The 17,870-nt window shown below is 45.0% G+C and overlaps 2 protein-coding genes across 2 annotated transcripts in view; one reads left to right on the plus strand and one right to left on the minus strand.

Annotated features, from left to right (window-relative positions):
- The window catches only part of LOC108632945 (uncharacterized), a 32,636-nt gene extending 27,614 nt beyond the window's left edge, over positions 1 to 5,022 (plus strand). The window contains exons 3-6 of the mRNA XM_018037871.2: positions 830 to 973; positions 2,132 to 2,463; positions 2,730 to 3,004; positions 3,175 to 5,022. Of these exons, the coding sequence (XP_017893360.1) occupies positions 830 to 973; positions 2,132 to 2,463; positions 2,730 to 3,004; positions 3,175 to 3,865 (1,442 nt within the window). The 3' untranslated portion in view covers positions 3,866 to 5,022. The remainder of the gene's footprint in view (positions 1 to 829; positions 974 to 2,131; positions 2,464 to 2,729; positions 3,005 to 3,174) is intronic.
- Positions 5,023 to 11,068: 6,046 nt separating this feature from the next.
- On the minus strand, positions 11,069 to 16,539 carry LOC113464757 (uncharacterized; the record flags this gene model as incomplete). The annotated part of the gene is given in 3 exon segments (XM_085342322.1): positions 11,069 to 11,275; positions 16,308 to 16,332; positions 16,334 to 16,539. Coding segments are annotated over 3 exon segments (438 nt in total), but the record flags the coding sequence as incomplete, so codon positions are not given.
- Between the last annotated feature and the right edge of the window lie 1,331 nt (positions 16,540 to 17,870).

Raw genomic sequence — 17,870 nt, forward strand, 5'->3', positions numbered from 1 at the left:
GACGTCAGTGCCTACAACTTCTGTATAAAAAAATTTTCGCTGGCGTCAATATTTAATTAATTAATAAAATTGTTTATTGAAAAAACGTTTTCTTCGTCCAAGTGAAAAATGTTTCAGACGATAGTTATAGCTCCAGCTGCCAGATACAATAGAGTTAATTATTAGTACACTTTTTGACAGAGTGAACCTACTGTTCTTTCTTATACTGTCATTGTTATGCAACGGGCACGTGTATCACGGTTTAGGATCTCGTTAATCGGGCCCATAAACGTCGCCGCTCATTTCCTCGTTCATATCGCGGCCGTCCTAACGAAGTAGGTCGACATTGTGATTTCGCAAAAAGTTATTAGCCGATCGGAGGGGGAGGGGAGGCTGTTCGCCGCGGACGTGAGTTTATGAAAGGCTTTTTTCACGAGCTGGAACTGGAACGGCCACGGTTTCCACGGTGCAACGGTAACGTTTGTCACGTTCGTTTCAGTATGAACGTTAACGAACGCTGGAACCAAGCCTGACACAAATGCCATCGCTTGCGTGTCCTCGAGAAAGCGAAAATTACTTGAAAATTAGTCTCCATTTCTCACGATACATTTCATTTCACGTTCATGGTTTCAGATATTCATTAAATCGAACCTGATTATCGTACTCAATGTTCATTCATTCATAAAAGCAATTCATTCATCTGTGATCTAAACCCAGATACTTTCTATTAGGTCAGTTCATTCATAGAGATGATTGCAGCCACGGATTATGTTTGATTAAAAAGATATGGAGATTGATTCGTTTGTAAAAATCAAATATCTTTAGGAGGAAATTTTTTTTTTTGTTACAGGTTGGTTCTCGGTGGTGTCGAGCAACAGCGGTGCCGGAAGCGCCCGGGTGTATCGCAGAGTCGGCGCGCTGGTCCGAGCGGGTGTCCCGGCGTTTCTGCTCGCCAAGCCCCTGCGAGCTTACACGCTGACACACTCCAAGATGGGTGAGTTTCGGTAGTTTAACCAGCGATCCGCCGCGCCGCCGCCGGTGTACAGTTACTTCGTAAATTACGTGTAATTGCACGGTTCTCGGAGCTTATCCGTTCGCTCATTAAACTCGTAACGCGGTTGGGAGAAATTACACGTGAGAAGCTCGACGATAATACAATATGCATAATGATCTGTTACGACGTGTGCGTCGGTAATACTCGCTCGTTTATAATATCGTGGGCGTTTTAAATACCGTGATCGCGTGTACCATTTTACGAGTTCTCGAAATAGACACCGGTTTTACAGCGTTTCAAATACATAAACTACTTTGTTAGTCGTTCTAATAAGAAAGCGTCGATAACGGGTCGATAGTTTGAATGCAAACGTTTGATACTCCAGCACATCAGACGATTGAAATTTTGTTTCGATTCAACCGTGGAAAGATGAAGGGTCGAAATTCGCGACAGTCGATCGGAGCGACGAGGAGCGACCGTCTCACCGGTGAATCGTTCGGTCGCCTGTGACGCGAGGTACGAGCATGAAACGTTGTCTCCGTCGAGACCCTCGTCTAGGACGTGACAAGGCGTCGGGAGTGCGTGCGTGCGTGCGCGCGCGCGCGTGCACTCACGCAGAGAGAACCCCGGGATTATTCCCTTGGGTGCAGCGACTGGCCGTGACACGAATGTCAATGTGTCTGTGTTAATGCGACTGGGCTGTTCGTGCGTTTAAAAACGTAGGCGAGAGGGGCACGTAATTTAATAGGCACGCGGCCCGGTGAAAGCCGCCGGGGTTTCTTGCGATACACACATAAGGGGGCCCCTCTCGCCATTATGCGCCATAACGATTATGGTCGCGCGTGCGAAAGGGGTTCCTGTAAGCGGTTCTCCATCGCCTAGCCCAACCGGGATCGCGTGCCTCCGCTTGGGATAAAAGCCTCCGACTCTCTTACGCTGCGAAATTAAATTCGCATTATCATATTAGTTTGCGTGCCGTAACCGGACTCGCCACGTCGCACCTGTGGCGAACTCCACATTTCCCATCTCTCCGAACTTGGATCAGAATTTGGAGAATAGTTACCTTAGCATTTCCATACTAAATGCATCGCGATTTAATTTGTAAACGACGATATAATGTAAAAATAATTTACAGGGAAATTGCACTGTGATTTTCAGAGAACGGTAACCTGAGGGCTCACTATACAAAGACTACGGTCCGAGCCGGAGAAGTTCTCCGGCTGGCCGCGGTCTTCCAGGACACGCGGAGGGCACCGGTCTCCAGCGGAATTTCCGGTGTCGTTAGCGGTGCACCGGAGGGCAAGAGTTCAAGGTCGTCGGAACGAGATCAGTACGCTCAGTGTTTAGATTCCCACGGCCACGAACTGTTTGCGCCGCTTTCCGCGAGAGGAGAGTTCTACGCGACTTGCCAGAGCGGTAGCCTCGACACCGGAAGCGATGCTGTACTCTACAGGGTGCATCAGCTCGCCAGAAGGGACCTCCCTCTCAGGGTAAGTCCTTCCTTTTTCATTATCATAATCGCTTCTTTTATGGTAATAGACAATAAATCAATGAATTTCAAATTGAAGATCGATAAACTATGCATAAGGCGTTCGTGAGCCGGATTCACGATTGAAACGATTATGACATTTATTAGATACACAAATGAATTCATACCGTTTCCCATAAATTTATTCATACGCCTAATAAATTCATAATCTGAATAAATGATCGGCTCGAACTTCGACGTTTATGGCTTGGAAATTCTTGTTGGTAGGTACGACTGGTGGCTGGCCCGTTACCAATACCACTGCCGCGAGACTACAGCGGTTTAATGCAGTTAGAATGTGCGACGAGGGGTGCTATAGTGTTAGGGTGCGCGGTACCTCTGATGCCGGAGAGGCCTTTACCAAATTCGGCGGTCCCGGAACTGCTGGAGTTGGTCGCGACGGGACCTACGGCGCCTCGAGTGAAAAGGGCGCGTTTGGGGTGTCCCTCCGAGGCACGGTTACTCGCGTCGCCGAAGATGCAACGATTACTTTCAGCTTGCAGGTAAGAATCAATGAGATCTTTATGAAAGATTTTAAAATGTTTGGCAATCTAATAATGCTTGCTCGTTCACCCTGTATAATTTATTTAATAGCAGAAGTAAGGAAATAGAGAAACATACATTCTTTCTATTATTCGAATCTAAACGACCATGAATCTTTTTGAAATTTCAGGAGAGCCCTGGACCAGAGAGCAACGGAGCCCCGCGTGGCACCTCCGAAACCCCAGCCTATCAGTGGTCAACTGAAAGAATTGCATCTGAAAGAAATCAAATCGAAACCAGAAGCGAAGCCGATCCTCCAGAGTCTGAAGGAAGGTTTGGAGCATATAAAACGAACGACGATCAGGGACCGTAGTAACAGTCGATCAAGCAGTAACAATCACAGCTTCTTGGACCGAATCTCGAGGATAGCGCAAGGCGGCAGGAGCCGAAACCCAGCAAAGAAGTCGGCTTCGTTTACGTTCGCCGTTCGCCCGGAAATCGGGATGAGGTCCGAGAGATACGCGAGTCTCGAGTCCGAAACGAATCTTCTGCAGGCGGCCCAGTCCTCCAGGCAGCAGGTGCAGAGATCAGTCTCGACCAGCGTGTTGGAAGTTCAGACGCACCAGGACTTGGACCCACCGTATTCGAAGGTCAGAGACAGTTTGACGCCTTTGCCACCGACTCCGCCGTTGAAAATGGAGGAGATTTATGCAGAGATCTGCGAGACGAACGCCAGCTGCCTCGACGAGAAGCCGCCCCCTCCAGGAAACAACGGGACCAGGGAGAAGGACAGAGGTTACGTACAATTAGCGCTGTCGCATTCTGAGATTTCTGTCGTGAACGGCGAAGAGGAGGAGGGGATTTATAATACCGTTTGCTGATCGTGAGTTCTGAGATAGAGAGAAAATTCGATACGCGCGAAAGGGAACGTGACGAGTATTCCGAGTCCTGATTCTAGGCTGCTCGAAGTAATAGCGACTGTTTTTGCACCGAGTTAATATTTCACAGTATTAAAAGACGGTAGGTATAAATATTTAAATCCTGTGTAATTGCTAAACCGTTGTGAAAAAAAAGATACAGTCAGATTTACGTCTCTGAAAATACTTGACAATCCAATGTGCGGAACACCCACCACGTTCGAGCAATTCCATAATCAATTCGCCGGAACGAGCGATACACTAATTATGTCGAGCAGCTTGAATCACGATCCGTGACAAATCGCCGCGGTGGTGGTGGTGCTGCTCTCGGCACATCGCGGAATGATGCTGGGAGACTCATTAACGCGAGCGAGCATCGAGAGTCGTTGCGTCGTTCGTCGGAGGACGCGGGGTATGAGATAACGTGCGACTTCCTGGCTCGGTTGGAAACGGCGCGGCGTTACAGCGCCGTTTGCCCGAAGAAATTATCCTCCCGGTGTCTTTTTCCTTTTTCGAGAAGCGGCGCGGCGCGTCCTCCACCGGGGCGGAGAGATTTACAAGGCTGTTGACCGGGGAAAATGATCGCGTAATCGCCGTAATTGCGGCCCCGTGCGTGCCGCAGCGGATGTAGCGGACCCCGCCGGGACTTCCGGTACCACCGCAATCTGCGCCACGCACGATCGATATTATTAGAAACGACCCCGTCGAGTCGAGTCGTCCTTTAACTCGTTCCATAAATAATACAACTGCCTCTTACCCTCCTCTGTCTTTTATTCGTTTAGAAAACAGTCTACTATTTATAAAAAGAAAAAAAGCCACCTGGAAATGATAAGAACGGTATTGGACGACTCGACGATTCGTCTTGATAGCTTAAGAAGTTGGACGTGTCGATTGATCGAGGAATGAGTAATGGATAAATGATTTTGTATAAGATATAGTTCCTTCCTCCGTTTGTGCATAAATATCTTCAAATGAAATTGTGGATTCTGTATAAGAGAGTGTTGAATATTTTTTGCCTTGTACAGTTGTTTGTAACGGCGAACGTTTTGTACATTTGTCGATGCGTGCCGAATTTGTAATTTTCTTACTGTATAATATTTTGAAATATACCGATTCGCTGACGCGTGATACTTATTTTATTCCCAGATGAGAGACAAACACCGTGGAGCCGAGTATAGAATGTAATGGCATGGTTGATCAAAACAGCAGTTCTTTTTTTTTTTTGCGAAATCCAGACTTAACTTACGTGTCATTAGGCTTTCACTTTTATTACAATAGAAAACGTCACGGTTGTTGATTTATGGTACCTGCATCCAACCAAGATAAACCATTCAAGTCCTGGTCTATTGCGTCAAGAGAAAAAGGAGCTATTTATTACGCTTGAAAATAACATTTTCTTTACTGAATTCAGAGCAATATCATTTTAAAAACTCTTCGACCCGATCACAAAATAATATAACATTCGTATTTATTTTTTTAAAACGTAAGGATCAATTTTGCACAAGAAGCATTCAGATTGACAAACGAGCCATAGAGTTCCAGGAAGAAAAAATTAGTTTAGGCGATCGAAATCGTGAAGAGCGGTCGATGATTCCACTCGTATAGCGATTAATCTATTGACTCTTTACCCGCACGGTTGCTGGTATTTTCGTTTGTCAAACAGAGCAACCGAGCGAAGATTCGCAGCACTCGCGTGACCGATCGTTCACGTTTAAAACGTGTGATTACGCGCGTCGAAAAACGCTTCGAAGAAACTGAAAAGCCGCGTTCCAAGCCAGCACGGATTCGAAGAGAAGGACTATTAGTCATGTTCAAGATCAGAACGAATCATTCCTTATACATGGAAGATCTCAACAAAAGTCTGGATCAATGAACATGGATCACGACACTTTAAAAATATTTTCATAATCATTAAAAATAAAAGAGATCTTTTTCAATTGAATTTTGTATGACACGCGAAATGATTAGACGAAGAAGAACTGGCGAAAGAAATTGAACGGAGGGCAGAGTGAAGGGGCATCATTACGGTTTCATCCCGTGGGTTGGCGCAGCCGGTTCACCCACGATCAAGAAAATTGAAAACGCAGAGATAAACACGCGCGGCCGGGCTCTGACTTTGAGGAATAATAACGCGAAACGATCGTCAGCGGGTATAGGTCATTAATGTTTTACGAGCACGTAGCGCGCGGCGGGCGCAGCTGCGTCTGTTCAATTACAACTAACAGGGTGAGCCCACGAATTGCCTCTACATCCGTCCATCTCCCAGCCGGATTCCACCTTCCACGGCTCGCGCAGCGCTCCAGCCGTCCGTGCCCATTAATATTAACGGCTCGGAACAACGCTAATAGTGAACAACTATAGGGAACCCGGTGAGGTGTTTTCCGAGACCATACCGACTGCAACTCGCAGCTCTATGAAACGAATCGATATAGCCGGGAATCAAAAGTCTATCCCAGTGTGCTACTTATTTCAAATATTCAACGTCTTTAATACGCCTTAATGTAAAAAATTATTCCATATCACAATTAATTAAACTCTGTTAACATAAATATAATCATTAACCATCATCTCAATTACAGTTCTAGTCATATATCTACCTCATTTCTTTTTTACAACAATTAACACTCGGCCTTCAATCAATTCACTCATTACGAAACATATTTCTAATTACTTAGAGAGGGCAATCGGAGAAACAATTCAATCGTTGGGATCGTTAATAGGAGAACGAGACAACGGCACCGGACATGAGTACACGGGCTTAATCACCATTCGATGCAAATACCACTCGAGTTAAACTCGCATACGTCGGATACTGGCTGAATACCGTTCGTCATCGAGCTCGATACCATCGCCGATTTGTTGTTTAGCGGGAAACAGAACGACTCTCGTCGAAGATACCATCTAATTAAAAGGCAAAGACCACGAGCTAATTAAAACGAGCAAAAATCTTCCCATTATTCCCTCGTGTCATGAAACCGGCCAGTTTCCTGCTATTTAATTTTACACTCCACGTTTTATCGTTCGAAATCAGGCATAAACCTCGCTGATTATCCGATTTTATATGCAGAAGACGTAGTCGAAAAAATTCATTTAATTATTCTTTTATCAAGTAGTTAACGTAAAATTTTGTATCCTTTTAATTAAACGATTACAGTTGCATAAAGAATATCCTTATCAATTCTGAAATCGATGAGAACACGAGGCTGACGGTCTGATTACGATATTCAGAAAAAGTTGCATCGACTCGAATTTGATTGACACAAAGGGTTGACGTCTCGTTGAAACAATGGAATTGCAAAGACGACTGACTGTCCGGGCCCGGTAATCTTGGTTAACGGGTGCATATTTCAAGATCGGCATGCGTGAACGATCTCATGGCCGTCGGGTTGCCTCGCAGCCGTGTAACTCACCTTTACAACGTTAATGCGACGGCCGCGGAGCCTATCATGTTTCGCGCGGTACCCTGCTCGGACCCCTGATCGACGAGCCGTGTTTTAATATGCAAATCAAAATGCAAATATGCTCCCACCCTCGTCCAGATTTGATCTAAGTCCGCCTAATCGTCATCCCTCACGCTGGAACAGTTTCAGACCCCTGGGGACTCCATCCTCTTTTCGTAAATCCTGCCTAAGCACTGTTTTAACGCTCCACCGAAAAGGAAGAAGAAAATTAGAAGCGGGCTAACAGATTTTTCGTCAGATAACTGGACCGCAGATTCGAGTAAAAATGTCTTTCAATCTTTTAAACAAGATGTGCATTTTACTATTGACACTATTATGCAATTTTATGTGTTATACGTATTTTAAATATTTTTTCCATGCTACTTTACTGATAATTTAGCGATTCGAGACTGAAAGCTCGTAAAATTTCGCTCAGCCTAGATTCCTCAGCGATCCGTGAAATGTCGAGGACGGTAGTAAAGTTACTTTCAGCGCTCATCGACAGTCATCGAACGACGGCGGCGGTTCGTTACACAGAGGGACAATATTATTATCATTGCTTTCTCCCGTTTAGCGTATTCAGGTTACATTCATTATGTCCTCGGATATAAAGTGGAACACTTTCTTTCGAAATTCGGAGATGCCATAGAATAGAGAACACTAAAATTACAAAAGGACGCTCTGATATTTTTTATAAGGGTAGAAGCACAAAGAGTCATTGTAACGAAGGGTTTAGTGTTACACTATCTGGCCGGGATGAATAGGAAGAATTGAAAGGGATTTCTCCTTTGTACTGTGACCCAGAAACTTTCTTTGGGGAGATTTGGAGCACATGGGTCAACAAACTTATTTCAATAGTATCATCCATAAATTCCATAGGTGCATTTAAGGGTTCTAGATTTTATAGATTATCTACACAATCGTATTCAGTGGGTTTAACGAGTTTATAAAAACTAGTCTACCTATGTAATCATTAATAATCTAATCGCATGGTAAGATAAATTAATTCAGATGTAAGGTTCGATAAAATGTTGTAGATGAAGAATTATAAGGGGGAACATGTGTCAGGACGTTTCTTTTACTTTCGTTGTTGGTCGAAAAATACTGGAGATGAATATCAACGAGTGGTGGAACGTGCACGGGTTTAGACGCGCGTTATCTCATACGGCATAATCGCACTCGGTGAAACTGTGTCACGTTTGAGTCCTTCCAGTAAAATTTCTAACTCCCTTCTGGCGTCAGATTCGATTGAGTAATTTATGTACGTCGTTAAACCGTACAAATTTCTTCTGAACGCAGTGTGGATTAGAATCGTAAGTGGAAATAGGAATTTACATGCGGCGCGGTGGAAATGCGTGGGAAACGTACGGCACGTATCAAATAACGAGCATTTACATGTGTTCGCGTACGTGAGATAAGAAAAGGATTAGACTAAAACCTCGACGGATGTAACGATCGAATTATTTTTCCCTTTGAAGAAAAAATGTATAGCAGCCGAGTTGCAGCCGGGAGAGTTAAATCGCCATTCATCCCGGATATCATAAATAAAATTTCATTGAAATCGCGTCCGAACAAAAGTCTAAACGACCCGGGGAGAAGCAGCGGCGCGTGTGAAAGGAAACTCTGATTCCACCCCTTCTTTATCTTCGTTCAGAGGCGATTCCAAAGGCCATCCGAAGGCAGCCGGTTCGATTCATCGTTCGCGGTGGAGAGAGAGAGAGAGAGAAAAAAAATCGACGCCCGATTCGTAGATTGCGCGTCTCAAGGCGACCCTGCAACTTACAATCGCGCGACTCGCTCGTACGCTGTGAGCCAAGATGAATCCCCTCGCGTAATGTCTTCATTGAGCCAGCCTCCTATCATAATCTCGCTATGACGAACGGCCGCTCTTTATTGCGCGAACGCAGAATAGAACGAGATTAAACGAACCAGTCATCAATAGCTGGTACACCTCCGTTCACAAGTTTCTCTGCCGAAAAGTCGAACAAATATGCTGCGCCACCTTAATTAAGAAGTTAGAAGCAAAATCGTACAATAAATTGTGAATAATTTCGATAGAATTCATTAGAATATTCATTCGATCGATCGTCCAAGAAATCGTAAACGAGCTCTTATTTAAAAAATCAGGAATCCTCGTGTTTTATAATACGTATTGAGACTTGTGAAGAGGGGTGTACCTACTCGGTGTCGGAGGGAAAAAAGGGGACCGGCGCGACGGTGACGAGACGACTCAATTAGTCGCGTTCTTACCCGTTCAATCTGTCACGAGCGTGCACCGCGAAACTCTTCTTCGTTTTCTTTCAGTTGCAGGATCAAGTGCCGCCGGCGCGATTCGCACCGGTGACAAATAACGCGTCGTCCACCGACCTCGAATCTCGAAATCTACTGTGCGCAACCCTTTTTCTTGTTACACCGTAATTATTAATTCCCCGAGGCTTCCCAGGGGTCCATTTTTTATTTCCTCGCGCAGACAGACGTTAATAAAGGAATCCAATGATTCCTTTGATTAAAAATTCTTTCTGCATTGACAAATAGAAATTACGCATGGATCGTTATTAGTATTTGAAACCAATTTCATTAAGAATTGTTTCTCCATTAGTGAACAGCAAATTCCTTTAGTAAAAACAGATCGTATCGATAATTAACTGAACCATTAATATTGGTCGAGACGAATCCGTTTGAAATAATTAATTATGATCAGCGGAGCGAATCGGTTGCAAGGTTTAATTCATTACGGGCAGCGCATAATTAAATTCCGGCAGATGCACGTAGCGCGGACCTCCGTTAGACGACACCCTGTCGACCCGAGAGACGCGGTTCAATGCATAGTAAGTAGCTCTATATAGAAAATTGGTTGTCGGTAGCCCGTAACGTTTTTTCTCGGCGGAATTGGATGAATCTGCTCAGGCTAGCCAGCTGCGTTGAACGCTGGACCAGCCAGAGGCAGACGAAGATTTAAAATAGCAACTCTGGCAAAGCCCTTTATCGTAAACGAGAGTAGATGCTAAATTGATAATTTTTTAAATACTATTTTTACGATCACTGATTGTATAAAGACTGATAGATTTCTATGGATACTTGATCTGTTCTATCACTGGTCATAGTGCGTTTGCATTTCGATAACGCATGGAGTCGCATTATTACGAGGCATGCTAGGGGTGTACCTACGCGGAGAGGAAAGTGGCCGGGAGTAAAAGAAAACGGAGAAGAAAGAGACGGCGGCGGGGGAGGAGGAGGGCACGTTGGCGTCGCCTGGAATGCCCGCGAACCACGAACGGTGCCGGTACGACGGGTTTACCTTTTACAGCCTACCTACCGGTCGTTTCACTGCGACTGCACCTTCCTCCTCACGGCGCACCTCGCTACTTTTTTCTTATCGAATTTCACCTGGCCGGATCAAAGACGCCACTTGGTTTCCGTGTTACCCACTGTCTATCGACTTTTGCATAGAACAGTAGATTACCAAACAGATCGCATCCGATTGTTACACTTAATCCCTTGTTAAAAGGAAAACCATGAGAATAGATATGATCGTTATCACGACACTCGGTGATTGTGTTCGCAGCTTAATTATTGGCATTCCGCGTTGACTTAATTATCCTGTGCCAATGCGTCGTGGCAAAGGAGGACGCGAGAGTAATACGGAGGGCAGAGGATGAGGCAACTCGCAAGGGGATCGTCATGGAGATGTCACAATTTCCACGATAATGTTTATTCATGATCACGATTAGCCACTTACCACGCAGCCTATCGGTCTGCGCAGCAGCAGCGTGGCTCGTGAATTTTCATGGGCCATTACTTTCTCGTTCTTGAGAATCGATCCGATCTCGATGCACGAAGTACCCTCTCCACTCGAATAAAAGTTCCGTTTTAGAATTGCAAAAAGTACTCCGATAGGTAAATCCACTATCCAGTGATTTATTCGATAGCTGATCTCTCAGACTCTCGTTGACGGTAATTCAGCTTTATTGTTCGGCTTGAATCATTTGAACGTTATCCCACTCGCATAAAATAAACTCGTTGCGTAAGGAACATTACTATAGTGTGACTAAATGTTTAAAAAAATTTAACAAAACCCAATTTTAAAAATGCATATGAAAAACTGTAGTTTCGTAGATTTAAACGCGGAGCTATCGAGGAGGATCTCGCCACCCACGCGGCTCGTTAGGCGACGCAATTTGACCCATTAGCACAATCGCATAACGCGATGGTAACGGAACCGGCAGCAGCGCGGCGGAGGCGCAGACCGGAAAACGGCTGACGGCTGAGCGCGATTCAGAATGCCGACGCGTGCCGCGTCGCGCTCGCCTTGCCCTGCATGTCCATATACGCGAACAGTCGCGCTCACCGAAGAGGAATCCCTCTTCGGGGGCCTAGACTTTGCGAAAGTTCTACTCGACCCATTCGTCGCCGATGCGTAATGCATGAGATTCGCGACAGAACACTGACACAGTTCCATCGGCAGGAATCTCGTTCTCGTTTCGACCGCTATACAAGGACTAGATGAATCGCATTCAAAAAGGATGATCGTTAGACTCGAGACTTTGAATGGAAATATAAAGACCGCATGTAATATGCAAGAGAGTATCGAAAGGTAAACGGAAATTTCAATGCATTCGTGAAACGACGATGAGTCAGGTATTTGAAATTCTGCTGGTTCAATGATATGAGGAGAGGACGAATCGAGCTAACGACGCGAACGGGTCAGAGGACAAGCTGGCGATGGTTTATCGTGGTGAAAAATGTGCGGCAGCTCGTCAGGGATCGTTTCGCTATTAGTCAGCCGAGGAGGAAGGGGTGCGGGTAGTAGGATGAGAAACGCGGCCATCACGGATGGTCGGGGCGTTAGACAGACGGACAGGTCCGGTTCGGTCGAACGTGGGCGCGATGCCCTCTTCACAATGATCCAGTGGGTCCTGGCCGTACCCTTGTCACCGCCTCCCCCTTTCAAGGATTTCGGACGAGAGGTTCGCGTGCAGGTGAACGCACCCTGAAAGCCAGGACGTTGTCCCGTAGACGCCTACGTGGGTTTCGTCCATGGGCTAAACCGCGGGTCCATACCGTCCGCGGTGAATTTCTAAGAAACGCTATGCAATTTTCGAGGCCTGTTCCGGACCGGTCTTGTTAGCCGACACGCGAAAATTTATCACCCCGTCGTCGTTACAAGCGGCTAACTATCTACGGAGGTGCGCTCCTCGTGCGCACCGAGGGCCGGGGTATCATCATCAGCAAGGGTGATGAGACACGGACGTAATGAACGAAATTACTCTGTGGAAAAGTTCACAATGAGATTTCAGTACCAGCGTTGGTCAAGTACTTTTGATCATTGAACGAAGAACGTTTTTAAAAATGAAGACGTCATATCGCGGAGAAAACTAAAGTCGACCGTCGATCAGAATGTTTTGCTTTGCCGTTGGACCGAAGGTATTAGCCGGGACTTGTTAACAGTCGACCGCACCAAATACGGTTACTCGGTCTGGCCCGTCGCGACGTTCCCGCGACGCCTTTATCTCAATCTAAGAACGCAAGGCTGAATCAAAAAGGGAGGAGTCGATTTTGAACCGAGCGAATCGAATTAGGCAAACGAAGCGAAGAATTCGAGGGACGTCACGATGTCTCGTATCTCCTGTGCATCTCCCTCGGCCTTGGAGGAAGACAGGAACGCGGGGATCAATCCTTTTCTAATCCTATGACACGCTGGAATTAAGACGACTTGTCTCCTTCGATTTAAATTTAGACAAGTTGAAAGCGAAAGGGCTTTGCTACCATTCGGTTTCGCGTTCTTTTCATCTCCCTGTCATTTTGCCATTACAAAAATCTGTACAAGTGTCTCGATGTATTACTGATTAGAAAATTTGAACTACGATTTCATTACGATATCACAAATATTAATTCTTAGAAAACCCCATTCTTTGACATATTTTTTTATATGCGTCCTGTTCACTGAAAGAACACAATGGCCATTTGTCGAGAGAGATGATTTCGATAAAACCCGTCGTTATCGCTGAGAACGAAACACGTTTATTACCGGCAATTAGAAAACGTAGTAGCCTGATTGGAAGCAAGAACAATGCAGGGCGAAGCTCTGTTCGTGTTCAGGTCACTGGTGCACGGGCGGACCGTTAGGCGAGGAACATTCTGCATAGCCTCGAGCATAATTCTAACTTCCAAGAAACGATCGCTCATTGATCCTAGGCCCTCGCTATGCCTCGACGACATAGGTCACGTCCACATAACGGTCGCCAGTTAAGGACACGTGCCTCGAAACCTCGGGCTAATCAACCTGACACCGACCACTGCTATTGTGATCACGCCTGCCTGCTAAGCTCTTCTCACTACCTACCGAATGCTTTTCGACAAGGTTCTCAATAGCCACGCGAACAAGATACTTTAAAACATGCATAATCGAATGAACCAGTGGAAATTTGCAATATTACAATGAAACCGAACTTCCGATATTTTAATCAGTGGATTATATAATTAAATACACGTTCAGATTTTTGTAATTGTAAATTTCTCTCGTTGCAAGTACAATTTTATTTGAAACTATATGATTCATTCTAATTATTCAATTGAATCTCTGATGATTATGAATTTCGAATATCTATCGAATTTTTGATAGACAAAAATGTGCGAAAAAATTTGGAAGTTTTGTAATGAAACTAGACTGACACGGTTGATATCCTCGACGTAGTTACTACCGAGCAGTAACCTGTCGACGGATCGAGGGTCCATCGATCGCGAGATCATGCATCAACCGTGCGCCACGTTTTCCCATCGCGAACGGACCTTCTGACGAGAGGGCACCGGTTCGAATGATACATAACGTGTCACGACGTAATAGGCCTCCTCGAGCGTCTATTTCTGTTGCATGAAACGACCCACCGTGGCCAGGATCGAGCGGACGCCGCGGGATGATGTGTCAGTCTAAAAGTGGTAATCGATCAACCCATTGTAAACCTATTTTTGAGTACGAACGGTGCTGGAATCGACGCGGACCTCGTACGTACTTTGATCGATGAAATTGCAACGGGTTTTTACCCCTCAGAGAAATTGTGCATTGAAATTTTTGCAACAGCACTTCAAAGTTATAATTTCTTATTAAATTAAAATCGTGAGATAAATGCCAGAGAAATTCGTCTTTAGAAATTGTCTACGCAACGTGTGTCTCTTGGGGGAAACGATCGAGCGAAGCGTCAACCATGGGAACATCCTGTCCGAGATGGCCCCGGGCCGATCCCAGTGTAAATCGCATGATCCATGAGCCACGATCCATCAACCTGGCTACAGACGTATTATCAATCGATAACAAACGATAGCAGCGGAGAGTCGTGAATTAACTGGTCAATGCTAGGAACGAGCAATGAAAAATGATGTTGCGCGATGAGAATATCGTAGCTGACCGGTCTATTAGATTTACCGGCTCGAAATTCAAATTGCTGAGAGGCACGAGGGATCCAACAAATTGAGACGTTAAAACGCAAGAAGAAACGTTTCACATATTTCTACCGTATAGAGAAAGGAATCTTATAGAACGGAGAGACCGAAAATTTTCGCATAGAAAATGATTCTCACGCGAGGGGCCAAGTCGGATGCGAGTGTGAACTCGGGGATCGTTAAGCCGAGAGAACGAGCGAGCGCTATCGCCGGATCTGGCATAATGATCCACATCGCGCGATCCTCGAGCTTATCTCGTAGGAGGAGCTCCACGGGGGAGTCTGTTAACGCTGTGAGAGAACAACGAAACGCGCTACCACGTATGCAACCAAGTTTCCCCGGCCGTCTGGTTATGCTAATTATATCGCGCGCCGCTATTACTGCGACACATTCGCGTGACTTGTTAAACGGCCACGCGTCTCATAAATAATAACTTTATTTTCCACAGGTGGCAAGGATTCTTACCGAAGATCAGAAGAAGTCGCTGCGTGGGAATTCGAGTTCCGAGTGAACTATGTCAAGGGGTGGGAGCGGTGATGCTTGTTTATTTATCGGTTTCGCTAGAAAAATCTGATGCGTTAGTGTATCAATCGTTGCATCGATTATTGGATCGTATGAGATATCGTATAAGTGATTGTTCTAACGTTTATAGGCAACATTGCAAGTGGGTGAACTCTGCTGTCTCATAGGTACATAAATTAGCCGCGTGGTCAGGCGGCAAAAAGCTACACGACGGAAGAAGGTAACGGGCGACGTCCGCGACACGCGAGTGAATCGCTGCACGTGGGAGAGCAGAAGCAAATAAAGTACGAATAAAGAATAGAGTCTACTACTGTACTACTCGGGGCCTTCTCGTGCAGCATCATTAGCCGCGACGTCCAGCTTCTGATTTCCTTCCCTCGCCTATTGCCTGCCTTCCACGCAACCTCCCTCCAGCGTAGACGTTTTCCATGTTAACCGTGAGCTTCGCCCATACAGGCTCGGCCAGTGGAGAGTAGCAAAATACTTGGCAAATTTTTACACAGTTTCCTTTGATATTTGTTTCGATTGTCAATAAAAAGAACGAAATTATCGCCACTGGGTCAGAGCAGCAGATAATCTTGACTGATTCAGGTTCTATCGTGGAACCTGATTTGTTCACAGTTTTGTAGTCGGTGTTATGAAAATTGTTTCTTTGAGTAAACTGAATTTTGATGAGGATCGTTTGTGGTTGGGAGGTTGCCTTGGGTTGACCTTTTTACCAAATACACTTTCGCTAATCCCACGCAGCTATCTGATTTCTCCTTGCGAATTCAACGTGCACTTGGATGCAACTCGTAATTAAATACCTCTTTCTAATTAAATCTAATCGAGAATCTTTCACACAAACGATTCTAATTCTTTTTTCAAAAGCTCACGTATGAAAAAATAAATTATATACACGCAATGTATTAACGAAGAACGCTTTGGTAAAAACGTGAAAGCATTCTCGTACTTGTGAGAGGGAGTGTACGAGGGTAAAGAGAGAGGAACAGAAAGAGAGGACGTGCAGCATCATTAGCCAGGACGTCCAGCCCGCGATTTCCGTCTGCTCGTTTGTGGGACGAGACGCTCACGGGTTCTCCAACGTCGAAGGTGGGGGCTGATCGCCCTTATCGAGCAACGGGGGTCCCGGAACGACGCGACGCGACGCGGTTCGTACGGTGAATGGTACCCGGTACTTTGTTCTCGGTTCCCGGTAGGCAGTGGCCACTCAGGTGCGCGAGTCGAACATTCGAACCACACACGGGTTCAATGACCCTTGGACTCGGACGCGAGGCCAGCGCCCATCTCGACACCCCCGTTCATAAGACACATTGGAAAATCGTAATCTCAAAGTACGCGTACACGAAAACATGTAACAAAACTGTAAGCTTATGAATAAATAAATAAATGAAAATTTCTGACGTCTTAATGATTGATAAAAAATGCCTTAGAAACGAATAATCATGAATAAAATTCTGGTTTAAAATTCTTATCCCTTGTCTTTGATTTTGACTCGGAATAGTTTTGGTAAAATCTCAGATATTCTGATTGGACTGCGTCTAAACGTTTTCTCAAATTTTTGCAATTACATATTCTGATATAAAAGGTGGACGAGATAAGAGACATTAAATTCATTGAAAATAATTTGGAGAGTCTCGAAACTTCTGAACTGAGGTGTACGCCCGTTATCCATCTGCCTTCGGGATTCCGCGATTCGTTAACATTCTTGCCGAATCGCCGCGGACCGGATTTTAAGCGATGCGAACCAACGGGAACTCTCCGAGAGGAATTTTCGTTTCCTGTCGCCCGAACATCGCAATTACAATTTGAAGCTCGTTTCTGATACGTATAATATCGGCTCGTCATTTCGGAAGGAATTTTAATTTCGATTATTTTAACGTGATAGTTCATTAAACCGAATGAAGATGTTTCGTTTAATTAAAAATCGAACGGAAATGTAAATCCTGAGAATTTTTTATTTGCCCGGAAAGCCAATCTGTTGGTTCGTCTCGTTGAACGTGCAACGTCCTTGTCATCTATCACTCAAAGTCTTTCGTCTCCTCGCGAATCATCAATTGCCACGAAGAGCAAAAGAAACCGTCGAGTCCTTGAAGTCTTAATCAGAACTTTAAGGTATCCCGCGGTCGTAAACGAATAAATTACAAGTTATTGCGGCCAAGATTTATAGGGATGCTAAATCAACATGGCAAACGTTAGCATACACGGCCGTACCTTGTCTATCTTGCCTTCCCACTAAATCATTCCAATCAATCTGATTCGTGCAACGATCGGCGAATTAATTTCCGTAAAAATCTCGATATCGATTCCATGAGCAAGATCGATTAATTAAAAGAAGGGCATCGATTAAATATCGAGATTACGCATCTTTACCTTGTATCCTGTCTCTAATGATGGTAAGTCATTCGATGTTGGGTCTTGTTTCTTGTAAGACTTTTACCCATCGCTAATCGAATTCAGAATAGTCGATATTTTAGGCTTTAAATGCTCGCGGTATTCAAATTTTATTGTGCGAAATGAGCAAGCTACACGATCGCTATGTGCTTGGAAAAATGTCTTTATACGTGGAA

Source organism: Ceratina calcarata, unplaced genomic scaffold, assembly GCF_001652005.2.
Source record: "Ceratina calcarata isolate Rehan_Ccalc_2016 unplaced genomic scaffold, ASM165200v1 scaffold1, whole genome shotgun sequence".
NCBI classification, from domain to species: Eukaryota; Metazoa; Arthropoda; class Insecta; order Hymenoptera; family Apidae; genus Ceratina; species Ceratina calcarata.